Source organism: Corvus kubaryi, unplaced genomic scaffold (assembly GCF_017639235.1).
Source record: "Corvus kubaryi isolate FWS band 111438036 unplaced genomic scaffold, C.kubaryi_AGA036_p1.0 37367, whole genome shotgun sequence".
NCBI lineage: Eukaryota > Metazoa > Chordata > Aves > Passeriformes > Corvidae > Corvus > Corvus kubaryi.
In genome coordinates, this window is record NW_024581119.1 from 2907569 (window position 1) to 2934928 (window position 27360).

The 27360-nt window shown below is 47.3% G+C and overlaps 2 protein-coding genes across 3 annotated transcripts in view; both read left to right on the forward strand.

Moving 5' to 3' along the window:
- Positions 1-14280, forward strand: part of UBASH3B (ubiquitin associated and SH3 domain containing B) — a 58144-nt gene extending 43864 nt beyond the window's left edge. For both annotated transcript variants that reach the window (XM_042034077.1, XM_042034078.1), the window contains exons 5-14: positions 897-1066; positions 3346-3554; positions 6481-6616; positions 7460-7580; positions 8385-8507; positions 10688-10780; positions 11110-11254; positions 11855-11961; positions 12867-12976; positions 13957-14280. In XM_042034077.1, the coding sequence (XP_041890011.1) occupies positions 897-1066; positions 3346-3554; positions 6481-6616; positions 7460-7580; positions 8385-8507; positions 10688-10780; positions 11110-11254; positions 11855-11961; positions 12867-12976; positions 13957-14094 (1352 nt within the window). In that variant the 3' untranslated portion in view covers positions 14095-14280. The remainder of the gene's footprint in view (positions 1-896; positions 1067-3345; positions 3555-6480; positions 6617-7459; positions 7581-8384; positions 8508-10687; positions 10781-11109; positions 11255-11854; positions 11962-12866; positions 12977-13956) is intronic.
- A 4979-nt stretch (positions 14281-19259) lies between these two features.
- Positions 19260-27360, forward strand: part of CRTAM (cytotoxic and regulatory T cell molecule) — an 11916-nt gene continuing 3815 nt past the window's right edge. The window contains exons 1-6 of the mRNA XM_042034080.1: positions 19260-19521; positions 21970-22122; positions 24033-24185; positions 24386-24517; positions 26483-26653; positions 27071-27360. The exon at positions 27071-27360 is cut by the window's right edge and continues 130 nt beyond it. Coding sequence (XP_041890014.1) covers positions 19473-19521; positions 21970-22122; positions 24033-24185; positions 24386-24517; positions 26483-26653; positions 27071-27360 — 948 coding nt within the window. The 5' untranslated portion in view covers positions 19260-19472. The remainder of the gene's footprint in view (positions 19522-21969; positions 22123-24032; positions 24186-24385; positions 24518-26482; positions 26654-27070) is intronic.

A 27360-nucleotide genomic window follows, 5' to 3' on the forward strand; every position in this document is an offset into this window, starting at 1 on the left:
AGGGGAAGGCAATTGCTGCATTGCAGCCACAGCTTGGGTGGGTTATCACATTAAAGTCTCTGGGTTTTTTTGAGAGATCCTGAACATATTTTTTATTGCTGATCAAAAACAACAATAACAACAACAAAAAAAAGATGGATGAGCTTGCAAAGCTAACCCTGGCTGGCACTTGGAGCCAAATCTCTGAATAGCTGCAATTGTGACTGAATAATCAGTCGAATTTAATTGCAATTTTTGGTTGAATAAGCAAGAATAAATTACACGCAAACAATGTATCCTGTGATTTCCACATCTGCTGGAAGAGCCCCAATATTTCACGTACTTTCACCTGGAATCTTTTCCTAATGCAGGTTCTTTTTTTGGGCCATTTTGAATCGTTATTATGTTTCCACAGTTTGGGAATAGCTCACCCTCAGTGGCTAAACTGATAATCCAGCTAATGTCAGGGGAAGCGATTTAATCAACTTGCACGAACCTGCAAATTCCATGGATCTGTAATTGTTAGTGCAGCAGAGAGAACAATGGAGGGAGAGTAAAAATTATGCTTTTTAACCTGCTTATTTTGGACAGATCCTCAGGTGCTCATGAAAGCCTCCCCACTATCTGGAGAAGCGTCTTTTTTGTTGGCAGGAGATGCAGCGTGTTCACAGCTGCAATAATTACTGTCACACCATCCGCTGCTTGGCAAGGATGCCTTGTCGGGCACCCTGCTGTGACTCAGGGCTGAATCAGACCCCGAACCTCTGATCCATTTGCAATATCAGAGACCCCACAGCCTTTCCCAAGTGAACTACAATTTGTTCCTCCTGAGCACCTTTGGGAGTCCAGCTCCCGTTAGAGGCGACAGTCACTAATCCAGCACAAAGGGGTTTTTAACCCTCCTCTTCCCGTCGCAGATGTCCACGTGGAGCCCCACAAGAAGCAGCTCCACGTGACCCTGGCCTATCACTTCCAGAGCAGCCACCTGCCCACGCTGGAGAAGCTGGCCCAGAGCATCGATGTCAAGCTGGGCTGCGACTGGGTGGCCGCGATCTTCTCCCGGGACATTCGCTTTGTCAACCACGAGGTAAAGTCCTGGAGCTGTTTTGATGCCATGAAGATTTTTGCCTTTTCTTTTATACCCCTGTTATACCTTTTTACAGCTTCTGTATTCCCAGTGCTTTTTGCCTACATTCTTGGACTTGTTTGTTAAGCTGAGAGACTCAACATTTTAGAAGCTTCGTATCTAGGGATCAGTGTGCCCCAGACCCCAAGGTCCTCTCCAGAACACATTCTGTAAACCCAGATAGAACCATCCAGGGAAGGTTCCTTGGGGAGGGGGGCTCACTTGAGCCTCTCATTGGGGAATCTTTGATGGATCTGCTAATTAGTAACACCTAGAATGTTATACCCAGTGTTGGGAAGAGGATAGGCTCGGTGGGGTGCATCTCGATGCATATGGCCTGGACGTGTGCACCTAAGGATCCTTAAAATAAATACCGAGGTAAAATCCCTTTTCCCCTTCTAACCGTGTATGACTCTTGATTTTAAGACCAGGAAAAGGCATCAGTTTCATCCCAAAAAACACCCCAAAACTCCAAACAAACCAGTCAACAAACAGACCTTATTGCCTTTTTTTGGGGATTTTTACTCACACTGTCCAAACTTGTCCTTCACCCACCTCATTCCTTGCTTCTTGTGGGAATAATGTCCTGCTGATTAATTAATTCTAATACTGACTCTCCTGTGAGCTCAGCATAAGTTGGGTTGATCTCTCCAGAACCAGACCAGCATTTTAACCTGACCAGTCCAGTTCTACTGTACAGTCTTGACCTTATTCCTAACCACAGCATTTAGTTTCATCATGTAGGAAACACCCTCACAGCCTTTATATTTCAATTACTCATATGGATTCTTATACCTGAAGTATCTAAGCCTCATCAGATAGTTTCTTTAATTATGTTGTTTTCCAACATAAAATATTAATTTCGTTTTGAAGATTGAGCACAGAGAAGCCACATGTGAAATCCATCATCACTAGAAATATCCCAAAGTTTGACCTCATGTCTGAGCCAGTCTGAGGCCTGGGGTGGAAAAACAGGCACCTCCAGAATATGAGACATCTGAGACATCTCAGATGTCCATCTCAGGACGAGATGAATCAATGTCTGGAGGAGGGAACCTCCAGAAAATGCCTGCTCAGGCTCAGGCTCCCAACTCAATTAACTCCCCAAAGTTCATTGCCCAGGACCAACACACAAAATCTGTGGCCGAGCTGGAAAAACGCTCTTTTAGCCCAGCACAGGATACACCAGAAGTGCCAAAGCTCCTGGAGAGCTCTCTGAGCCAGCCAAGGCTGTGCTGCCACGTGTGACAGCCTCCTTTCCACCCAGAGAGCCGTGTCCCTCAGAAGCTCCACTGATGGCACGGGGAGCTGGGATGGAAACCAGCCCCCAGCTTTGCAGATCCCACTGCAGCCCCGTGTGAAGGGTGTGGCCCTGAGCTATCAGGGGACAGGGACTGGTTCCCGCCTTCCATTGGAGATGCCACAGATGGTGCAGGAGGATTAGTGAGGGCTGCCACCAGCAGGAGAGCCGAGCTGCTCAGCAGATGGTGGCTTTTCTTTCATGGTGCCACCACAGAAGTCAGGCTTGTCCAGGGATGGGAACAGGTCAGTTCTCCTCCTAAATGGAGGATTTCCATGGCCACTTCCAAGGAAAGCTACTTGCAGGTGTTCGATCCATGTGGGTTCCTCATGCTCAAGTGAATTACAGAATCACACTCACTGATTTCCCCCCACCTTTCAACTTAATCCTGTTCATGTCAGGAGACACAAAGAAAACAGTGTGGCCACATCCCAGAATTTCTCATCACCTGTGCTTTTTGCTGTGCATTCCCATGAATTCCAAGCTCTGAGGGCAGCATGTCAAATCTTTTAGGCTCCCCAATAATGTCTCTGCTCTGTCTTCAAAGGCAACAGCAAACAGAGCTGCTCTTTGAGATCAAACATGAGTAGGGAGATCAAGAATGGTCAGTGACCACCAGAGCTGTCTAAATTCCAGAACTCAGTTCCATTTTTAATGGGGTGTTTGGATTTAAACACACAGTCATGGCTTTGCTTGCTCTTAAAAATCATCCACCCCTTGCCCTCCTGGTTACCAAAAACACAACTGGAATCAAGCTGGGAAGAACTAAATGCCTAGAAAAGCTTTCCAAGAGAAAAGAGTGGCAGGAATTCCCTGAAGGAAAGCTTTCCTGGATAAAGCTCTGGGAGAGGACCTGAGGTTAAAGGCTGGCAGTGCTCCTGCCCCACTCTGCTGAAGATTCCCTTCCATTAACAACCCTTTTGTGCTTTTTCTCCCCCAGACTCTGCAGGTGATCTACCCCTACACCCCCCAGAACGACGACGAGCTGGAGCTGGTCCCAGGGGATTTCATTTTCATGTCTCCAGTGGAGCAAACCAGCACAAGTGAGGGCTGGATTTACGGCATTTCCCTTGCAACTGGCTGCTCGGGGCTGCTGCCTGAAAACTACATCACCAAGGCGGATGAATGTGGGACCTGGGTGTTCCATGGGTAGGTAAAGCTGCTCACCCCACGTCCCATGGCTGCAAAAAGGGACTCAGCAGCTGGGATTTCACCTGGGAAGCGAGGAGGGCTGCTTAGAAGGGCACTGAGGGGAAGGAGCTGGCACACAGAGCCCGGTCTCACCAGCCAAGGAGGAGCAGATGCTCTCCCTTAGCGTGGGATTAGAGGACAAGGTGATTTTTTAGCTGAGATGTTGCAGCAGCTCTTTATGACTCCCAGGACTGCTGCTGGTTAATGGAGCTGGAGCAGATGGCTGCTGTAGGCACTGCTGTGCAGGCACCTCTGAGGTGGGCCTGGGATCAGAGAGGTGTAAATTTGAGCGTTAATTTGGGAAGAGGCATCTTCTGTGCCTGACACCCTGCTGAAAAGGACTTTGGATCAGCAACATTTCTTAGGGTATTTAGCAAGGTTTTTAGAAGCCTGCCACTGGCTTCAGTGAGAATGCAGCCCTCACCTTTGAATAAGGTTATGCCTCTTGACTTTTGTGGGAATTCGTTAAACAGCAATTTAAAAAAGTTCTGTTTGAGGGGTGGGTTGATATCTAAGCAACCCAAACACCTTTGGCAAACCTGGAGCAGAGGGAATTGTTTCTATGGAAGAGGAAAAGGTGACAAAAAGGGGGGAGAGGCACATTCCGAGCACCATAAAATCACACAAATCTGGTCCCATCACACCAGGCAGCAGGTCGGATACCCAGGGAAGGGATGGGGCATGGAACAAAACACAGACTGTCTGTATTTCACATTTCAGTGGGCAAAGCTGCCCTGTGGGGAGGGGTCTGAGCAGAAAGGAAAAGCATTTGGTAACCCCTGATACAGGCCAGACAGAACTGACCTAACTCAGCACTTAATGCAGACTGAGCCTCCTCAAATTAAACAAAAGGCAGGAAACAAAAGAGCAAAAAGGACACCCCAGGCTGTTCCTTGGCTGTGAATTTTCAGGCTTCACATGAGCAAGGTGGTGAGGGACAGACACAGAGCAGGCACGGGGCAGTCACGGCTCTGATGTCCAGATGTGGCACCACCACCTCCTCCCTTCTGGAAACCAGCTCAGCCCTGAGTCCTCCCCAGCCCAGAACTCCATCAGGCACAGAGAGAGATCTCTCATTCACCCCTCATTCATCCCTGGCAGAGCAGGGAAGACAAGGCGCCACCCAGAAGACAGGAGAGGTTGTTGTCTGCCTTCAGTCCCTGTTTGCTGAGCAGAGGACCCACGAGCCTTGGGGAAAAGCTTCCAAACAATGACCTGTCCTTAGGAGATGACTAAGCTGGAACAGCCTGGCAGTTTCTGTTTTCCAGCAGCAGGAAGGAGGCAGCACTGGAGACAGGCTGGTGGCTCTTCTCCAGGCACTCTGAGAGAGTTTGCCTTTGCCTCAGCATCATTCCCAGCAAGTCCAGCCATCTATAAATAGATGGTAAAGCACTCGTGGCCTTTATTAAAAGGCTTAGAAAGAAAGAAAGACTCAGAAATTGAGTGGCAGCTCCTGGGGGCAAAGGGAAGTGGGGTAACAAAAAAATTTCTTGTTATTTTCCAGACCAGTGTCCTTAAAAAATTGTCATATGGGCAAGGCAGGAAAGGGCTGAAATGGGAGGAGGGGCTGACAGCTGGAAGAAATTCACTTTGTACTGAACTAGAGATGGGTCCTAAGTAAGAATTGAGATTCTGTTCACACTGAGATTCTGTTCACACTGAGATACTCAAGTTTTGGGGTCAGTGAGGAGGGATCTGTGCTGACTCCAATGCACCACCTGCGTTTGGGCAATGAGGGAGGCAGTTCCTTGAGGCAGGGCCAGCCCTTGTTGGGAACTCAGGAATAATCCAGCACCTCAATGTCACCCTTGCACCCTAATTCCACCAGATAACAGATCAGGACCAACAGCATGGTGGGGTTTTTTTCTCCTTTAAATCATATAAATCATGCAGGTGACCTATTTTTGTCCCTCTGGCAGAGGCACTCGAGGTTATTTTAACAGCTGTGAAACCCCTCTGAGATTTTCTCCTAACTGGGTGCTATCAGGAAGCAACTCCTGACATGTTTAAGGCACTGAAAAGTGGCCAGCTCTGGCAACTATTTCTGTCAAAGTAAATGACCGCATCCATTACCTGATAATGTTCTTTTTCTTTTAATGACTAAGCAGAGGTAACTGAGTCAGCAGAGGGTTGCTGCAGCTTCTGGAATTGCCTGTCACAGTTTAGTCCCCAGGGTTTTGGTCAAAGTCCTTGAGGATCTGGGAGTGAGAGCTTTATTCATCATTAGGCAAGGCCCTCGAAGGGGAATGGGGTCTGTAATATCCCTTTGGCTGCACTTAACAGGAAGCACTGAGGGGAATAAATTCCCAAGGAGGTGGGGAAGGGAACAGGCAGCACTGAATAATGCAGGAACAACAGGGCTGAGTGTGCCAGGTCCCTGCTAGGGGGTAGAAGCTGTTCTGGGCACAGGAACCCTGAAAAATGCCCAGGGAGAGGCCCCAGCTTCCTGCTGAAGGCACAGCTTGTGCTACAAAGGTGAGTGAAAACTCCCTGTAGCCTTTAATTCCCAAACTTTGGACCAAAAGCCCATGGTCAGTGACGTGAACTGGTGCCCAGGTGATGTTAGTGAGCATCCTGTGGTCGTCAGGAAGGTCCTGGCATTTTCCATGAGAATATTCCAGGGCAGAGAGAGCTTCCCAGACCAAAGTTTGGGAACTGTTCTGTAACCTGTTTCTAAGGAAACAGCCTGTGGAGATGGAATTTGCCTCCTCATGTGTGAGCATCACCTGGCAAGCTGCTCTCTGGGCAGCCCTAAAACCCAAATAATAACGAAATAACATCGCAACAGTAATTACCACCAGCTCCTGGAGGCTACAGAAACATCCTGAGAGCAGCCTGAGCACACAAAGCATTCCCAAAGCCAATATTTGTCTATTTTTGGCAGGTCCTACTCCATTCTGAACACCACATCTTCCCCATCCCTTCAAGCCTTTGCTGACGGAGCTCTGGAGAGAAGGCAGCAGGAAGACCAAGGGCCAGGGGACGCAGGGCCACTGACCATCATCTGCCAGAACGTGCAGGTAGGGACCCCACAGCCGTAAATCATTAGGGACAAGCTCCCAGTGAATGGATTTTCCCCCAAAATTTATCCCCGGGGCTCTTTTCACTGCCTGCAGCACGAGTTACAAAGTTTTTGAATGGCACAATCAGCCCTGTCCCCAAACTGCCTCTTCAGCAGAGGATGGGGTGGCAGTGATGCCTTGAGAGGCCACCTAAAAACAGAGACTAGACAGGAGTAAGGGAATAAAGGTAGGAATTTATTTGAAAGGCCTTCAAAGGTACCCCTGGGGAGCCAGAGGCTGTTCTCAAAATGGACCCTGAGGTGGACCCCAGGTCACGAGTTCTTCACACTTTTATAGGTTTGGTTCATTGGCATATCAGGGTTAATTCTCCAATTAAAGCTTCAGTTAATGATGTAATTTCCCCTCAGCTTGCCCCCCTCTCAGAGGCTTTTGGTTTATATTTTTGGCCTAGGACGGTCTGGGTGTCCTTGGAGAGCAGGCCCGGAGAGGCTTTGTTATGTCTGCCTGGCCTGAGAGAGCAGAAATGAACAGGCCACAAGAAACTCCAGAGTCACACACTGAGCAGCACGAGATTTGAAAAATATAAAAGTTAAAACCTAAGGCATCATTCCCCCTCCTTTAGGGCCCCATCCTCTGCCCCCTTCATCAGCTTTACAGCAGCATAAACTTACCAGGATGATAAATACCCAAAGAGCTCCATAAATCCATAAAAATCATAAATCCTGCAGCCTTCCCTGTGGTGTTTGCACAAGGGCAAAGCAGCAGGGGCCTGGTGCTGGCTCCTGTGGGTCTCTCAGATGTCTCTGCTGAAGGTCAGAGCTGCTTTTGTTTCCCTTGCAGCCGCTGAGGATCAGCAGCCAGCCGGGCCCTCAGAAGCGCTGCCTGTTCGTCTGCAGGCACGGGGAGAGGATGGATGTGGTTTTTGGGAAGTACTGGCTGTCCCAGTGCTTCGATGCCAAAGGTGAGCCCGGGGGGTTTCCTAGGAGTGGCCACTGCCTGGTGGAAGCTGTGGTTGTTTACATAAAATGATGCTTTTTGTGCTGGCAGTCAGCAGCAGAAAGTAATCCAGGGAGGAAATACTCCATTTGCCAATATTTGGGAAAATATTGCGGTACACTCTACAATTACATCACCAAAGAGCAAAGCAGGCATGATGTTGGTAGCCAGTGTTCAGTGAAAACATTTGCTACCATCAAGAAAATATTTTGCACTGCTGGCTCTCAGTCCTGAATGAAAATAACACTGCTCAGAGTGGTTTTGGGGGCACAAATTGGTGTTTTCAACCCAGTGTTATGCTTGGGTTTCAGACTATAGTGAAAAAATTATAACTTCAGGCTCTGTTGGCCTTAAAGCTGATCAGAAATTTGTCCTAGAAGTCTTTTTTCTGTTCAAAACCACCAATTTCTTGAAGGATGATTTCACAACTCCCTTCTTTCTAAACTGTGCCTGAAGAGCTCTGACATTTCCAGCCTCCTGTAAAAGTGTATTTGTTGTGGGAGAGAAGTGACTTTGCCTTGGGGAGAATCGATTCTAAAGAAAAATTTTAAAACCTTAACAACATTCTGTGCTGACTTTGAGCTGGTGAAAGGTGTTTGATTTAATTCTGTGAGATTCCTGATGGATTTACATGGGAAAAAGTGCTCACGAGCCAGGCCTGGGCAGGAGCTGCAAAGCACAGCCGAGGTGGTGGGAGAGGGGAAAATCAGGTGTGATGTTTCTGCCTCTGTCTGAGGGAATAATTCCAGCTTGGCACCTGTCCCTGCAGGAAGGTACATGCGCAGTAACCTGAATATGCCTCACAACTTACCTCAGAGGAGTGGTGGTTTCAGGGATTACGAGAAGGACGCTCCCATCACCGTGCTGGGCTGCACCCAGGCCAGGCTCGTGGGTAAGTGCTGCTCAGCAGGCAAAGCTTTGAGCTGAAGGAGGTGGGATTTGGGTGGGATTTTGGGAAGGAATTCTTCCCTGTGAGGGTGGGGAGGTCCTGGCACAGGTTGCCCATCCCTGGAAGTGTCCAAGACCAGGCTGGATGGGGTTTGGAGCAACCTGGGATAGTGGAAGGTGTCCCTACCCATGGGGGTTTTTTCCAACCCAAATTATTCCATGATTCCACAAAGAGCTTGCCCAAGGAAGCTTCACAATCTTCCTCCCACACCCCCCATCAGAGAAAGGTAAAGTGCAAGGCAGGAAATTGATTGGATGCCCTGAGCTAATGGGATTTAAACGTTTCAAGGAGCTTTGCAGTCCCCTCACCTTCCCCAGCAATTTCCCTCTTTCAAAGGAAATCTCCTTCAGCTCATTTCCTTCAGCTGCTGCAGCTGAGGAAAAGGCAAAGCAGGACGTGTAGGACATGGGCTGAAATCAGAGCCATCAGCAGGATGGGTGCATTGGGAAGATTTTGTTGTTATCGATGCTGGGGAGAGCTGCAGCAGTGTGACTGGCACCTCATGCAAAATGCGCTTTTTTCGTCTCCAGTTTGCCTCACCAATACACGTTTATCAATCTGCCTGGCTTTATATTGTCATAAACACAGCCCAAATCTTTTCCAGTGTTCTCCCACCCTCCCCATCCTTGTCCCTGACTGCTGAGCCTGTTGGTTTGTGTACAGACAGAAAATCCTTTGCCATTCAAAGAGCACATCTTGAGAGCTGTGATGATGAGGGGAGCCCAGCCCCTTAAAGACACGAGCTCCAGCACTGAGCATTTTCTCCAGCTCAAATCCTTCCGAGCACTCCTCACTGGTCACATCCAAACTAGGGCAGCTAAAATTATCCTGGCTTTTTTGAACACAAATAAATCACTGTGCAGCAGCAGCAGCAGCAGCAGCAGCACGAGGAGGATGCTCAGACTCCTGGCCACATGGCAGCGGGGTTTGCAATCTGCACATGACGGAAGGACGGCTGGGAGTGTCACACCACACTTCGTGGGGCATTAAAGGGGTCCAAGGACACACTGTGGGGCATTCAGGGATCCAAAGACACACTTTGTGGGGCATTCAGGGGTCTAAGGACACACTTTGTGGGGCATTCAGGGATCCAAGGACACACTTTGTGGGGCATTAAAGGGGTCCAAGGACACACTGTGGGGCATTCAGGGATCCAAAGACACACTTTGTGGGGCATTCAGGGATCCAAAGACACACTTTGTGGGGCATTCAGGGATCCAAGGACACACTGTGGGGCATTAAAGGGATCCAAGGACACACTTTGTGGGGCATTCAGGGTTCCAAGGACACTGCTGGTGGCATTAGAGGGGTCTGTGGACACACTTTGTGTGGCATTCAGGGGGTCTGAGGACACTTTGCTGGTAGCATTCAGGGGTTCAAGGACAAACTTTGCTGGTGCCAATAAAGGGGTCTGAGGACAAACTTTGCTGGTGCCAATAAAGGGATCTGAGGACTGGCTTTGTGTGGCATTAAAAGGTTCCAAGGACATGCTTTGCTGGTGGCATTGAAGGGGTCCAAGGACACGGCTGCAGCTGTGGTGGCACCGTGTGACCTTGATGGTGCTTCTGCCATAATTCCTGTGATGACCAAAGCCCGTGAGCAGCTTCCCTGTGACAGAGGGCTGGTAGATGTCCCTCTCCTTCTAAATGACCCCACTTCTCCCAAGAGATTTCTAGGTCAGCCTGCCATGGTGACAGCCACTGTCAGGGTTAATGTCCCCTCCTTGCTCCCCCTCCTTTGTCCTGCTCTTCCAACAGAACAAAAATGTGGCTGCTGCTCACTACAAGCCTGAGCAGATCCCTGCTCTCCTTTGGTTCCCGGAGGCACTGCAGGAATATTCAAAACCCTGACAGTGGAGTTGATTCTTATCTCGTTTGCAGTGATCTCCCACCTGTGTAATGAAATGGTGATTTATGCTAGCTGAGAATCCAGCCAGTTGAATTAAGCTAGCTTTGAGTTGTGTTGAATCATTTGATTTACAGCTTACAAATGAAATGAAATTAAATCAAATCCAAGACCTTTACAATTTTTCTGGGTGTTTTTTTGGCCAGACCTATGAGAAGCAGCTCCTTGCAATGCCATTTTACCTGCATTTATTCACAAAGATCAAAACTTTCTTGCAGGTGAAGCCTTGCTAGAAACAAATACCATTGTAGACTACATCTACAGCTCCCCATCCCTGCGGTGTGTCCAGACAGCTCACAATATCCTGAAAGGTAAGAACCCACGAGGGAGAGGCTGAATTCTCCTCACTTTCTGCATGAAACACTGACCAACTGATAAAAAGCATGGGCCTAAGTGGATGGTAACTATAATTTCCATAGGAATATATTTTATATTAGCACAATCCATAAGGAATCCTTTTCTAACTGCACCAGCTGCCAGCCAGAGGCTGACATTCCCTGGCATATATTAAAGACATGCACTCAGTACTTCATTTTCCATAGAAAATAAATAAATTAACAGTCAAACTGAAGCACTAAAGCTGCTTTCTTCCTCCCCAGCTACTCCCACTGATACCTGGTCTCCTCTCCCTCTTTTCCAGGTATGCAACAGGAGAACAACCTGAAAATCCGGATAGAGCCAGGCTTGTTTGAGTGGACCAAGTGGGTGTCTGGGAGCACTCTGCCAGCCTGGATACCCCCTGTGGATTTAGCTGCAGCTACTCTAAGCGTTGATACAACCTACAGGTAGCACAAAAGGGGGCTGAGAGGGTCTGCTGTTGCCTATTTGAAGATTGAGCACCAAACTCTGCTGAGTTTTGATGTTTAGGCACTGACTGGAAGAGCTGCTGAGGCTCCCAAAATAAACTTGGAGCAGGCTTGAGGCTGCTGTGCTGAACATGACCTGAAAAAGGCCTATTATAAACCAAATATGGCAATTCCAGCCATATTCCTGATCATGGAGGTTTTCTTTCCAGCACTCCTTGTCCTGGAATCTTTTGTGTTTCCAAGGAACCCCCAAAGCATTTTTTATGCTTTTCCTAAAACTTGAGAGTTTGGGCTCAGTTAACACATGCAGGAGTGCCACCTCCTTGGCCTTGGTGACAGATATTTTGTGTCAGGCCTTATCTGCTTTTAGGTATCACCTGAAATCCTGGTCTTTCCCTTGTCCTGTTGCACCCCTGTGTTTAAGAACCCTCAGGTGGAATAAGCAATTGAAACATTAAAACTTTGAAAAAAGAAGGAAAAGGTAAAGAAAAACAACCTGGACGTGTTTTTCTGCTCACAGACCTTGCACTTAGAATTCTTTATTTTTACCATTCACTGGATGCGTTTTTCTGCTCACAGACCTCATATTCCTGTCAGCAAGTTGGTGGTTTCTGAGTCTTATGATACCTACATAAGCAGAAGCTACCAGGTAACAAAGGAAATCATCAGTGAATGTAAAGGCAAAGGTGAGTGCTGCAGAGGGGGTGAAAACCAAGCCAATCAGGCTGGGATGTGGATTCTAATATTCCTGACCAGTTTTTCCCTCTTTAGGGGATGAATTCCCACACCTGAATCTCTCATCCTCTCTCCCAGAAGCACTGGGAACCCCTGTGTTCATCAGAACTGAGTTTAGATACACTCAGCTTACAAGAAAAGGCCATAAAGTTAAATAGCAGAATTTTTTTAGGGATCCCTACCCATGGCAGCTGTTTCCCAAGGGCATAAATGAGTTATTTGCCCTCTGCTATGTGTTCCCAGCATTAAATGGGGCATTTTCCTTCCCCTGTCTGAGCTCCTCCTCCAAAGAGACCTTAGAACATTTCTCCAAACACAATACTGAATTTTTTTTTTTTAAATCCCCAGCTGTTATCTTTCATTCACAACATTCTCAGAATTGCTAAATTCTGGTGTTTTCACTGATTTCATTTCACTGACCTGCCTCTGCATTCTGAGCTTTGGTTTTAAGGCTTTGCCCACAGACTTCAGTAGCCCAGTGGGGCATTGGTTGTAAAGGAGGATGGAAATGGCAACGTAAAGCTGCCACTGTGGAAAGCCAGCCAGTGAAATTAAAGTGTTTGTTGTCATAGGAATTAATTTCTGCACAGGCAGAAAGCATCTGCTTCCCAACGCTGCTGAAACCTTGCTGGAATTCTTGGTATCTCCAGGAAGCATTTTTAAACTAAGTAGGAGCAGCTTAACCATTACCCTGAAAGCCAAGAAACGCTCTAAACCTGTTAACAAATCACATTTTCCCCATTAATGATGTGCTGTTATATGATAAAGTGCTTTAAATGTCTGCTTGATCTTGAGCACCAGCCCCTAAATCTGGCTTTGCCTCCCTCCTCAACCTGTGTTTCTCCTTTTATTTCAGGAAATAACATCCTGATAGTGGCTCATGCATCCTCCCTGGAGGCCTGTACCTGCCAGCTCCAAGGGCTGTCGCCTCAGAACTCCAAGGATTTTGTACAGATGGTCCGAAAGGTAATTGCCAGCAAGGAGCAAAGCCCTGGCTTTGCAGAGAGGAAAAACAATTTGCAATCTGCTGAACCAGGCTTTGTTGTGAGTTTTACTCCTGTCAGGAGGGTGAAGGAGAAGGGTTTGAGAGGCTGGGACAGAGTGTGGGGTCAAGTGCCCACCTGGGATGGGTTTGCAGGGATTGTTTGGTGCTCTCTGGGGTCAGGTGCCCACCTGGGATGGGTTTGCAGGGATTGTTTGGTGCTCTCTGGGGTCAGGTGCCCACCTGGGATGGGTTTGCAGCGATTGTTTTGTGCTCTCTGGGGTCAGGTGCCCACCTGGGATGGGTTTGCAGGGATTGTTTGGTGCTTTGTGGGTACCAGGAGCTGTGCAGAGTGCCCCAAAGCCCCTCAGCACAGCGAGCAGGGCACTTCAGCCCTAGAGCACTTCCCCTTCTCATTTAAAGAGATGTTAACCATCCAAAAGCTGGAAATTATAATGGGTTTTTATACTTTCTCTCCTTTCCTGCTCTCTGCCAGCCTTTTAGAGGCTCTCTCGCATATTCAGGGCTCATGTGGGGACACCTGAGCTGCAGGAACATCCACATTTCCCTCCAAAGCTGTGCTAGTTTGGGACCACATTTAGTTTGATGTGGCCCCTACTTAAAACCAGATTCCATTTAAAACTACATTTTTTAAACTACATTCCATTTAAAAAACTACATTCCATTTGAAACTACATTCCATTTGAAACTATGCTCAGTTTAAAGCTACATTCCATTTAAAACTACATTTTCAGAGTGCATTCCAAGGGTGTAATCTCCTCTTCCCAGTGTTCTGCACAAGCAGTGGTGCACAGTCAGTCAGTCACTTCCTGAAAATGGACTTTGGGAGAGGGAAAGAGAGAAAAAAGGGTGAAACCCTTGAGTAGCACAGCAGGGCTACATCCCTTGGGATTGCCCAGCTCAGTCCCTGCTCACTGCCTTGATTCCATCTCTCTCCTCACAGATTCCTTACCTGGGGTTTTGCTCCTGCGAAGAACTGGGAGACACTGGTGTTTGGCAGCTCACAGACCCTCCCATCCTGCCTCTCACACATGGACCAACTGGAGGCTTTAACTGGAGAGAAACCCTGCTCCAGGAGTAGGGGAAAGCCCAGCAAGGACAACCCATGGCCTTTCCAAGCGCTGGAGAATGTCTCTTCTTCCTTGTGTTTTATTGACAGTGGGAAAAATCCTCATCATCTGTCCAGTGGGTCACTCCAAGCATATCTCACACAGCCACAGCCATAAAAAAAGTCTCATTCTCAGCTAAAGGGGCTGATCTGAGGGGGGAAAAAATATGAAAATCCAGCCTGAGGCTCTTGCACAGCACAGAGTCAGCTCGAGGTTGGTTTCCCCACCTTGAAGGGAGCTCTGGTGACACTTTCACTGCACCACGGTAGGAACAGTGAGCCCTGGGTCAGGCAGGATGCTGGGGCTGTTTTCTCACTGCTATTTTTGCAAAGCATCTGCAGGCTTGTTCAGCACCACGTGCTTGCTCTGCTCATAGCCCCCAAAGCCTCAGCACTTTCCATGAAAATAAAGTGTGTCCCCAACGCTGGAAATGAGAGTCCAGCATTGCCTCTGCAGGCAGCACCAGGTTATTCCTCTGCTCTGCCTGAGCAGACAGAGTTGGGAGTGCTCAGAATGTTGTTGGATGTTGTGCTTTGGTTGGTGTTGATCTGCATCAGAGGAAAATTCTGGATTTCACATCAGGTCCAGGTGAAGTTGGAGCATCAAAAGTCAGCACAACAAAAGCTGGGAGGAATTTCTTTGAAGTGGAGATTAAAGAAGCCTTTTCCAACCAAACCTGAGAGATTTAGGAAGTTCAGATTTGGGTTTTTATTCCTTTGATTATTGACATCCACCCTTGTGCCCAGACACAGCCTAAAAGGTTTGTGCCACTTGAATTCCCTTCAGAAGGCTTTGGAAAAGGGGTTTTCCCCTTTCATACCGGGATTTTTGTGCTGGCCATTAACCCAGAGGTGGCTTTGTCTCCCTTTGTGGGATTCTGCAGCCAGCAGGTTGCTCCAGGAATGATGGAATGAAAAACTGTTGGAATTCAGCCTCTGCAGAGTGCTTTGCTTCCTTACCCTTAATTCCCAAGTGCCATCTGTCATAAAGACAAAGCAGCTAAAAAAACCCAGCACTCTTAAATTTAGGAACAACATTTGGCTTATTAAGATGCTATTTATCCACTGGGGGAAGGGTTGGGATCGGGGGAAAAGTGGAAGAGGAGGGTTTCCATCTCTAACCAAAATGTTTGGGATCACAAGGGGGATCCTCTTGGTGCCAGAGCCTGCAGGATGCTCAAACCAGCTGCACCACAAAATACACCACAGTGGGTATTTATAACATAAAGTGCCATCAGAGCAGGGATTTTTAGGATTAGAATTATCTAAAATTACCAGTCTTGGTAAAGTTGCTGCAGACACTTCAGCAGGGCAGACTTGCTGTCAGCAGGTACTTAAAGATGTGTTTAAATGGGATGAAAGAGATTTAGGCTCTCTCCTTTCTTCGTTTGGGCCACAAGTCTGAGTATTCACAGAAATGGGATCATCCCAGACTGGTTTGGGTTGGAAAAGACCTTAAAGCTTGTCCAGTCCCATGGACAGGGACACTTTTCCCAGACCAGGTTGCCCTCGGACACTTCCAGGGATGGGGCAGCCTCAGCTGCTCTGGGCAATGAATTAAAAACACGAAATAATAAAAAACAGCATCCAAGGCCCGCTCAGATGTGGCAGGAGAGACTCTCTGCCGTCCTTGCCCAGCTCTGCCTCTGCTCAAAGTGCTGCATGCCCTCGTTTGAAATGGGTGAGAGGCACAGGAGTCAACACTGGCCAGATTTGATGTTTATTATTCATTAAAAAGTCAAATTTTGGGTGGTGTTTGAGTGGATTTTCCGCTTGCACAGGGCTGGTGTCACCTCCCCCAAGCTGCCACAACAACTGAGGAGTGACAAACTGCAATTCCCTCTTCCCAAACGAGGCAAAACCATTGGGATCAAACCAGTCCCAAGGGGTTGAGCTCAAGTTTGAGCTCGCCAGGGAGGGTACAGCACATCCTGTCCATATTTACAGTCAGCATCCTGGGCAGTATCCCGGATATTCCCACAATCCATAGGAATATTCTGTTATTTATACCTTGAGGACTGTGTAACACACCTTAGGCATTATTATAGCAGGGATGGAACTGAAAAGTCAGGGAGGAAGTTTAGGACAGGGCAGGAAAAAAACCCTGCTCCTGTGTGGTTTTATTGCTGTCAGGTTAATTTTTTGTTGTAATTTAAACTATTTTTGGCTGTGTACGGACATTCTGAAGAGCATTTTCTGGCTTGTTTTCCTCCATGCCAAAAGTTTGAAATGAAACATTTGACAATCACACCAAAAAAGAAAAAAAAAAATTGGTTGCTGAGGCATATGAATTCTCCAGATTTTCTGTTTCATGCCAGTGAGGTGTAAATTGGGGCAATAAATGTTGTTATATTCTAATATTTATTGCCTGTAGAAAGAGTGGAGGCTGCTCAGATCCTGCTGGAGTTGTGACATTAAAAGGAGTTCTTTTAGAAGCGTGAAACAGAGAAGGAGCAAAACCTGAATGCACAATTTGAGTGGTGGTAGCTGCTCTTTGCATATAGAAATAGAGAAAAAAGTGTTCTGGTTGAGGAGGTAGATGTTAAAATACTCTTCTTTAAAATATATATATATATTTTTGGATGTTTGGGAAATATTTTGACAACTGTAGTCTTGTCTCCAATTAGGTGTCAAGAATCACAGGGAGAAAAATCTTATTTTCTTCAGCATTTTGAGTTTTCTTGGGGGTTTTGTGTTAAGCAGTCTCATGTTGAAAAAGCTTTTTGGGGGGAAAAAAGGAGAAAAAAGGTATTCCTTTTAAATGTCTAATTGAGAAGTCAAGAGTACAAAGGAATTGCTGCTTCACTTTCACTCCGTTGCTGCTCATTAATGTGGATTTAACATCACTCCAGTGTTTTGTCCCAGAACATTAAACCTGATCCCTCCAGAGTCTTTTCCTTCACTGGGAGCTGCATCACATCCCAGGTTTTACTCCAGGAGGCAAACAGCACTTCCCAGATTTTTCCCTTTCTCCACAATTAAGAAATAAAGCTGCAAACCTGCCAAGAATTAATGTTTCATTTTCATCATTTGCAATTTATGGCTTAGAAAAAGACAAGAATTAAATTGTCGTTATACCCAAATCAACAGAGCTTTGCTTGTTTATGCAAAATGAGGATCCAGACCATAATAACTTCAGAAAAAAATTGCTATTTCCCGTTTCACTCCAGCTGAACAGTTTCAGACAGAAGCTGGCGGAGAGCAGCTCCTTCTGCTATTAAATTCCAGTGAATTTAACGAAAGTGATCATTTTTATCCCCAAATGATGGCTTTGGTTTGTGGTTTGGGTTCGTCTCTTTAAAAAGCGGCACAGAGGGAATGATTTTTCAGTCACAAATGGAAGGGCCGGGGGAGCAGACGAGCTTGGGATGGCGATCAAGGAACAAAATAAATGCAATTAACAGTGGCTGCGAGTGGCTGCAAAGGCTCTAAATCGCTTCTTGCTGCTCCCCACTTCCTCAAATGCATTCCCTAGGGAATCCTCATGACCCACAACAGAAAATAGCCACTTCCTTCGTTATTTCCCATTAAAATGTATTTTCCAAACTTTCTCTCTGTCACATCTCTTCAGACCTGATCTTATCAACGGCTCCTTTTTGTTTGTTTGTTTCATTTTCAACCTGTTGTATCATTCTGTTTATTATGTTGGGGTTTTTTTTAGTGTGAGCAGATTGTATTTATTTGAGGAAAAAAAATGTTTGCTGTTAAAAAAACCCCAATAATTGTATTGCCAAAAATAGCTGTAATTACCTGTGACATCTGTATTTTTTTATTTTGGGGGTGGGGCAGGCAGGGAGGGTGGGTGGTTGTTTTTAATCTCAGTTTCAAGTGCTAACAACTGTTAAAACAACCACTGCATTTTAATTTGCTTCTCACATTAAATGGAATTCTTGGAAGTCAGACAGAAGTATCTCATAGGTGATTTAATAAAGATGCCAAGCACCCTTCCTATTTCAGATTTCCTCTGGAGCGTGGTAGAATTTTTCCTTTTCTGAGGCTGAAATTCATTTACGTGGCAGCAGATGGCACAAAATTCTCTCGGCTCTGGTTTTCCATGCTCAGGGATGGAGTTTTCCCTCTGAATTCAGTTTTTCCCCAGAGTTACTCCAGTCTCAGGTTTGGTTGTGTGGAACTGAAGGCACAACTTTCCAACCAAACCGACTTTTCCAACACATTTTTCTTAATCTGGATTTTTTTAATCCAGCAAGAGTTTTATCTTTCAACCTAACTGCTTTAAATTCGTGAGCCACAGCTCTGTTTTCCAGTAAAATTGATTAATGATGATGAGCGTAAAACCATAGCTTCTATCAACCAAATGCCCACTGAGTGATGCCCTTCCCTGCACCTGAAAGTTTCATGGAAACAGGTCCGAATGAATCACAAATAAAACACACAATGGATTTATAATTAACCATTTTGTCCGTTTTGCTCCAACCCACATCCTGCAAATGCAGACGGGTTTTAAACCGTAATTATCTTATTAAACTCAGTTCATTTTGATGGTAAGAGTTGTCCACACCGAACTTTGGGCAGCTGCAATGGAGGGCCAGAAGAGGATCTGCCAAAACTTCTTTTCTGGAAATCACAAACCATAAAATAGACTTGGATAAATGTGATGTCCGTGGTTATCACACCCCGGGGGGGCCCTAAACTGGAATAACCAGACCTGCAAAGGGGACACGGGGAACCCAAACTGTGCCCCCTGGGAGCTGCTGATGTCCCCAAGCGCCTCAGCAAGCTCTGCCCTCCCTGCAGAGCCACAAACCGCTCGCAGAAATTCCCTTTCGCCCATTGCTGCTTTCTCCAGCATCCCCGCAGGCAGAGCCAGGCAAAAACCTCCCGGGACAGCAGCAGAGTGGCACAAGAGCGATGTTGTTTAAATCCAGGGATTTTAAATGGGTTTTCAAGCAACCTTGCCAACATCCACCATATGAGTGCTCCCTTCCCGGGTGCCTCCGGGCAATTAAACCTCCACGGGGGATTAAATCCTGTGGCATCACTGCAGCAGGGTGACCCCAAACCCGTATTTCTCGAATGTTTTACCTTTTCCCCTCTCCGTGCATCTCTCCCTGAGCTGAGGCAGGCAGAGCTGGAGGGGTGCAAGACAAAGTCCGCCCACCAGTCCTGTCGCCCACCAGTTCCGTCTGAGGGACCCGTGAGGTCTCTGGTTTCTCAGCAGTCGCCAACACGGAGGAAACAAACACGAGGTGTGGACAGAGGAGAGAGAGGGAAGGGGGCAAGACCCCGGTGCTGATGAAGTCACGGTAAATGTGCTCCCCCCGTGCTGAAAAGGGACCTGCGGCAGCAGCAGCCCCGCAGAGAGAGGAAGCCCAGCCCGAGCTCAGCACAGCATGAGCGTCCCCGGGGTGCTGCTCAGCGTGGCTCTGCTCCTGCGGCAAGGTAAGCCATGGGGGTTGTCTCATCCCAGCTCCCCTTTCCAGCCCAGCTCGGAGAACTCTGCTCCCGGAGCTCCAGCACACCGGGCACAAGGCTGTGCTGTCGGTCTCTGGGTGACAGGGAAATATTGGCACCCCGTTCCTAAAGCTCACTGACTCCTAAACCCAGGATCAGTGAGATCGAGTCACCTCCAGCAGCTGGTGGCACGCTTGAGGTGGCAAAGTATTGGGGTATCAAAAGATTCTGCCTTAAATTTGGACAGAGGGTCACTGCTTAGTGTGCTTTTGTTCATGCACTGCATAAAAAGAGGCTGATAGAAGTCAGAGTAATTTAGGGAGCACTTGCAAAGTACTTTGGAAAAGAAAAGCACTTTAGATGCTCAATCTCCTCACTCCTGCTAGAGGAGGCAGCTTACTTCGACCTCCTCTGTCTCTCATGCACAGGGGAGTGTGAGAGATTCATATTTGACTGTGTCAAAGAGCGAAGGATCCAAGGAGGGAAGGAGCAAAGAAGCAATCCACACTCAGGATCCCTGCAGGCTTCACTCCTGACCTTTGCAGGAGAAATGAGTGCACGATCCTGGTGCTGGAGCAATATTCCCTCTCCCTCCTTGGCAGACTCAGGAGCAGAAACCACTGCAGGGTTCTTGCTGACAATTTGCTAATTCTCAGAACAACCCCTCTCCCCCGGTTTTGCCACAGACTCCTGCAGGATGAATTTGTAGCTGCTGCCTCTGCCAGAATTAATTCAGCTCCATTCACAGGTCAGCAGCCAGGACAAAAATAACTCATTAAACAGGGTGGCTCTGTGGGCTACAGCCTCACAGATAACTCTGCACCGATGCTCTGAGTGCAAGGTTCAGTGCAAGGAGCTCTGTCACTTCCTGGGGGCTCCATTAATAGCAACCAGAGTAGAACCACTCTGCTCAGTGCAACCTGCAATTTCCAGCACGAAATTGTTGCCCTTCCCTGCTGAGAAAGTGAATCTATCACTGTACTTGATGCCAGAGTGGCTTTTCCAGGTGGGATCCGCATGGTGCAAGAGCCCCCATCCCTGGAGCTGGCAGGGGGACATCTCCCATGCTCAGTGACCGTCCTGGCGTGGGCCACAGTGGCTGCAGAGCAGAGCCCCCGTGCAGGAAGAGCTGCCCTGTGAGTCATGCTCTGAATGAAGCCCATTTTCCAGTGGTCTCCCACGGAAATTACATTTCTGTGCTGGTTTGGAAAAGCAAGCAACACCCCCACCTCTTCTTGCTCAGCCCCGCCGCTCTCACCTCCAAAGGTGTGATTTGCCAGACCCCACGCTGGTGTTGGTGACAGGAAACCATCACGGGGACAGAAATACCCGAGGGGCCTGTGGAAAACCACAGACAACTCTCAAACAACTCTCACCTCCTGCCACAGGTCCTCTCAAGGACAGGCACAGCCACAATACCCATGAGGAGCTGCAGTCCTACAGGGAGCTAAGTCTGATTCGAGCAGTAAAAAAAATCAGCAAAATGCCCGAAAAAAACTTCATTTCTGAGGGATTTAAAATTTTAAGAATGTGAAAATCTTCCCCGAAGCCCAGAAAGATTCATTTCCCCAACCTGCAGTGGGAACTGGCAGCCGACAGCTACCTGGAAAATCAAATGAAAACACACAAAACAGGGGTGAAAAACAAAACTCTCCTGCTGTCCATTTACTGAACTCCAACCCAGGCACCACTTTTAGTATTCTCCAGGGCATGGATTTTGTCTGGAGAAGGCAATTCATGCCAGGGCATCAAATGTTTTCACAAAGTGTTTTATCTGTCTCAGAATGTCTGGAGAAAAAAACCACGTTTTACTGCCTGCCTGTGAAACGAACTGGGAGAAGAGAGAATGAAATTTCATTTTAGTAACCTCTGCTGGGCCAGGTTTGTTTTTTTTCAAAAGATGTTCCCAAGCAGCTGTAGCATTATGGTTTCTGAATTAAAAAAGCCTCATTTTTAGAGGTGCTGGAAAAGCATTCACTGCTCAGTCACACACTGAGCAAGTCAGGGTCAACAACTCCAGAACTGGACATAAAATCAGAGAATGGTTTGGGTTGGAAGGGACCTTAAATATTATTTAGTTATAATAATGGAATAATTGAAAATTGAATGTTTGTGTTTAAATACAGGGAGGGAGTGCATGAAACGGGTCTGCTATCAGTTCTTTACTGGCTAATAATGAAATATTTCATTGGCTAATAACTAAAACTGGTTTAATAACTAAAACTGGTCATGCTGGCAGGTGACAATCCCAAACCTTTGCCACACAGACCTGTCCAATGACAGTGATTTGCTTATATCCCTACAACCATCCTGGCAATGTACAACTAGAGAAAAACCCTTGAAAAAAAGGAAAATCGGCACATTACTCTGTGCCAAGCATCGGTGCTTTGCTCCATGTCACAATTTCCCACTTGTTTTTCCCCCGGTGAATGGCAGGGGGGTTTCCAGGGGCTGCCAGTGACACTGTGTCTCTGAAGGAGGGAGAAAACCTAAACCTACATTGCACCTTCAGCACCCTCAGCGACAGCAACTCTACCCTGCAGTGGTTAAACCCTCACGGTTTCACCATTTTCCTCAACGCTCAGCAGGGTAAGTGTGAAACCCCAGCGTGGTGCCACTTTCCACCGGGGCTGGGGGCACTGGGCTGTCCCCGCTGCCACCCTGGCCAGGGTGACTCCTTCCCTCAGGGGGTGGTTTGAGCTCCAGCCCCTTCCCAGCACAAGAGAAGTCCTGGTAAATCATTTCCTGCTGAAATGGAAACTCCCAGGAGGGGTCTGGCAGCAGAGCTCCCAGGAAAGAGCTGGAGCTCTCAGCAGCACCCAGAGATCAGCACAGAAGGCACTTGTGGCTTTAAGGGAGACGAGAGGGGATGTTCCTCACAGCCCTGCGCACTCTTCCACTCAGGGAATTCGATGCAGTGCATCAGGAGGAGATTTTGGGGAAAAAGCAGTGATTTTAAGATGTGCTGGCACAGCCAAAGTTGCAATTTCTGCATTCCCCTCCTCTTCCCTCCACCTCACGTCTCTGTCCTGTCTCCTCCTCTTGGTCCAAATTCGACAGCTCTGCAGGATGAGGAGTGCCTTGGCCTTCCCCCTTTGCATCTAATCAATATTCCTTGTGAAATCCTTTAGATTTTAATGATAATAATAATAAAGTACCAAATGGGGTACCCAGCTCCCATGGAAACTGCTCAGGAGCTGAGGGTCCTCTGAGGCTGCTGCAGGAATCACAGCCAGCAGCTCTTGCCACCCACACCAAACCAGCCCAATTTATGGTGTTTCCCATAAATATTGCCAATATTTCTAAACAGAAAATGTCATGAGGAGCTCTTTTCCTACTTAGTTACAAGAATAAATGGGCTGAGTGCTCATTAGCAACGTGAAATAGCTCAGCCCTGTGTGTAACGGGGCCTGTGCAATCCAGGATCCCAAATTCAGCACTCCCGGTGCAATGCACGGGAATTCGGTTCAGATGGGATCCAAAACGACGCAGTGCTGAGCCCCTGTGGGGAATGGGGCTAACCCATGTGGGAAATGGGGCTACTGCAACCCACCCTGTGCTGCTGGGACATCCAAGCTCCCAAAATCCACAGCAGGCTGTGGGAGGAGTTCCTCTCCCCTGTTGCAGCCAAATAATCTGATTATTTACTAACAAGACCTTGGAGGAAATCACCTCTCCCTCAGTTATGTCTCTTTTTTCACACATATTTATGTTCCCAGTATTTTACACCATAGAGGGAGGCAATTTATTAGGGGTAGGGAAGGAACTGGGGATCCATAGGAGCAACACCCACAAGGACTGGAGTTCCCAAATCATTTGGATCCTGGAGAAGTTCAGGCTCTCTGGATACTCTTTTGCAATACAAAAGAAAAACAACTGTGTTTAGGGAGAAACCAAACCTGACCCTGCACATGGAGGTTTTCATTCTTCATCTGAGTCACCACCGGGAGCCTCTGTCACGTTGCTTCTCCAATGAACCACTTTGGGAATCAGTTCCTTCCAGTCTTGCCTACAAATATGACAAGGCAGTTATGAGCCTTACATCATGGTGGTCTCAAAATCCTTTCATATTTAATCCATAAATTGCTGTGATTTCCTTCCAGCTCTGTATTTCACAAAACCCCAGCCAAAAAAACAATGAAAATAAAAAGAGTTTTTGAGATCTGGGTTTTTGAGGTCTCTTTCTCCCTGATGGTTGTACAAACCCCCAGTTTCAGTTCAATTTAAGGGCAGAAAGTTGCATTTTCTGTGCTGCAGTTGTGGGAAAAGTTCATGGACTTGTTGGGCTGACCCTGAGGGCTCCTGTAAATCATCCAGCAGGAGGAAAGAAATAAAGACTAGAAATTCAAGAGGGAGAAAGGAGAGCAGAGATGTCCTAGGAGATGTTTTCAGTAAAAACTAAAAATTTTTAAATGCCCTAAAATAAAACCTCTCCTCATGCTTTGATTCCCTCTCTTGTACCCACACCCATGGCATGCTGGCTTTTCTTTTCCTCGCAGTTTTAAGAGACCAGAGGTACAAACTGCTCCGTTATTCCAGGGATGAATTATCCATCCAGCTGTCCAACGTGACAGTGCAGGATGAAGGCGTTTACAGATGCTTCTACTACAGCAGGCACTTCAAAAGGAAGAGCCAGAATGTTGAGATTTTGGGTAAGTTCCCCCACCTGCTGCATTTGTTTTCCAGAGGAGCAGGACAGAGAGAGCCAGCTCCTCAAATCCACACCTGCATTTTCCCATGCAAATTTATGGTGCTTAACACATCATCCTGCTCTTAGCTCAGTCCCCTCCAATAACGCTCATAAAAATGAGCAGAAAATGCCCTAAACTGATCCTAAACCTTCCTGCTGCAGCTGCTCCTTCCCATCCAGTACTGGAAGTGTCCCAGGATGCAGGAGGAGGTGTCAAACTGTCTTGCTACACCTGGGGATGCAAACCCCAGCCCCAGATTTCCTGGCTGTTGGACAATGGGATAGAGCTCCCAGGTAAGAGTTCAAGGCCCAGGGATTGAGCACTAAAATTTGTTTTTATCAGTTTTGGGGTGTTTAAAAATACGGGGGGGGGGGGGTGAAACCTCAGCTGGGTCTGCCCCTCGTCCCTACAACTTGGTGCAGGTCTGGGGAACAGCATTAATTCCAGTGGGATAAAATGAACCCCAAACCCCTGGAATCTCAGCATGAAATTCCAGTGGGATAAAATGAACCCCAAACCCCTGGAACCTCAGCGCTGAATTCCACTGGGATGAAATGAACCCAAAATCCTGGAACCTCAGCACAAAATTTCAGTGAGATAAAATAAACCCCAAATCCTGTAACCACAATTTTCAAAGCCCCAGCTGCCTTTCTTCTCCTTTAACCTGATACACCAAAAACTGCCATTCTAATAGTGCTATAAATAGCATTATTCTAAAAATCACTGCCTTATCAGCTCCAGTGCACGTCTGTATCAAAATGTGAGAAAAACACTCCCAGATGCAAATGTCTTTTCTTTCACACATCAACAAGCTCTTACTTGTGTTTTGCATCACCAAGCAACATATTTAAAGCTGAACCTGTAACCTCCCCTGCCCCAAGATGGTTTATTTTTAAATAAGAGCTCTAGAAAACAACAGAGAGTTGTGTTTTCTGGCCTGAATATAGATAGAAATTAGAGTTAGTAATAAAAAGAAATCAGGTTGGCAGACACACGGGTATTAGTGCAGAAAAGGTGCTCTAGAGCAGTGCACAGGTGTTGGAAAAGCAGGTCCTGAGCTCCTGCCTGTGCTTGGGAAGGGCTGGGCTGTGTGTGAGGGTGAGGGCCTGGGGAATACCAGCTGGGAAGTTGTAAAAACCTCAGTGTGTCCCCCCTGATTTTTTATATCTGTTTCTCACGGCGTTTTTCTAAATCCAGGGCGTTCCCCAAGCCTGAAAGCACCCTGATAAAGTGAATTATTTGCAACATCACAACGCACAGTTCAGACACTGAACACCTCCTTCAGGCCAGCAACGCATTTCTCCAACATTTTAACAAAAACCTCTCCTTACCTTTATTTCCTCCTTGCCTTTGGAGCTGAGAAAATACCTGAGCTGTCGCCTCACACCCCACAGGAAAGCCCCACAGGGCCTGAGCTGTGTCTGCTGGGTTGGTTTATCTGGGGCTGGCTTTCAGAGCAGCAATGTTTGCATGAAGATGTGGCCGACACAGATGTAATTGTTTGAAAGATAAAAAATAATTGTCCTAATCCACTATTTCTCAAACTTTCTGCATGTGTTTTTCTCCATTTTTGGAAGGCCTGGAGTAACTCTCCTTCCTCTCCCTTCCATTCCCAGCTTTAATCACTTGCTGCAAATATTTACACTAATCAGAAAACAGCTAATAAATCTTAATTACTGGCAACACCTCAGTTCCACCAGGGCTCAGCAGGGGCAAACCAGCTGTAATTACTGAGCTGGTGCTGACAAAGATGATTTCCTTCCCAGCAAAACCACTCTGAAATCCTTTTGGAGCTGTTTCAGGGCCCTGCTGGGGGTGGAAAAGAGGGCTGAGAAATGCTGATCTGTAAAGGTTCATTTGGAAATCAGGGGTTTCTTTCATTTAAAGGGTAACAGAGCAAGGGGAAGCATCAGAACCTTTGCATTATAAACAGAAATATTTGTGCACTTCAGGTAAATCCAAAACACCTCCCTCTCCACCAGAGCTGTTCAAACACATCTCTGGTCACATGAAATACAATTTTATTTTCCCATATCATCAGTATTACCTGGAGGACTGGGAATCACACCAGACTCTCCCTAACTCCTTGTGGCAAGGCAGGGAATCCTCGTGTTCAACTTCCCCCAGCTGGAAAAGGGGAAGAGTCAAACCTGCACTGCAGCAAGGATGGAGAACAGGATTTCAGGGTTACATAAATGCTTTTATTTCTTGCTCTGGACTAGAAAGTCCTCACATTGTTTCTCCCAACGGGTGTGCAGGTGACACCAGGCACCAGCTGGGAGCTGATGGGAAGAAATGGAGCACAAGCAGCACCCTGAGAGTCCTCAGCTACAGCCCCAAAGTGACAGCCAGCTGCATCATCCAGCACCCTGCACTGAGGGGAGAGAGGCTGATAGCATCTCTCCACTTCCAGGACCTGCCCAGCACGGGTACTGCAGCTCCTCCAGCTCTGCCTGTCCCATTTTACTGCCCTGAGGTGGCAAAAATTAGGCAGATACACACAGAAGCCCAGAGTCTGCTGCCCCCTGTGTGGGATCTGCTTTTAAATGAGGAACCTGGGGCAAAATGAGTTTGGAGCTGTTCCTCGGTGGCAGATCTGAGCAGCAGCACCTGCCCCAAGCTCCCCAGAGCAAAGTGTTTCATTGTACTGCTCATTTCAGAGCATCGAATACATTCCAAGGACAGGAAAGCTGAGGGTGGGAGGATGGGACTGTAAATGTGACCCCTGATCAGACAGAGAACCCAAACAACCCAGAGCACGGAGCGGGGCGGGGTCATTTTTCAAGGATCTGCTCAGTGGCAAAGCCTCTTCTGATTTTTTGTCATGTTTGTGGGGGGTTCTTTAGGATCCAAACAACCGACCAGACTTTCAGAGGACACAGAAGTTCCCAGCCCTTCAGAGAACCCAGGAGCTTCCAGTTCCCCAGAGGATCCAGCAGTTCCCAGCCCTTCTGGATCCCCAGAAGTTCCAGCAGTTCCCAGCCCTTCTGGATCCCCAGAAGTTCCAGCAGTTCCCAGCCCTTCTGCATCCCCAAAAGTTCCAGCAGTTCCCAGCCCTTCTGCATCCCCAAAAGTTCCAGCAGTTCCCAGCCCTTCTGCATCCCCAAAAGTTCCAGCAGTTCCCAGCCCTTCTGCA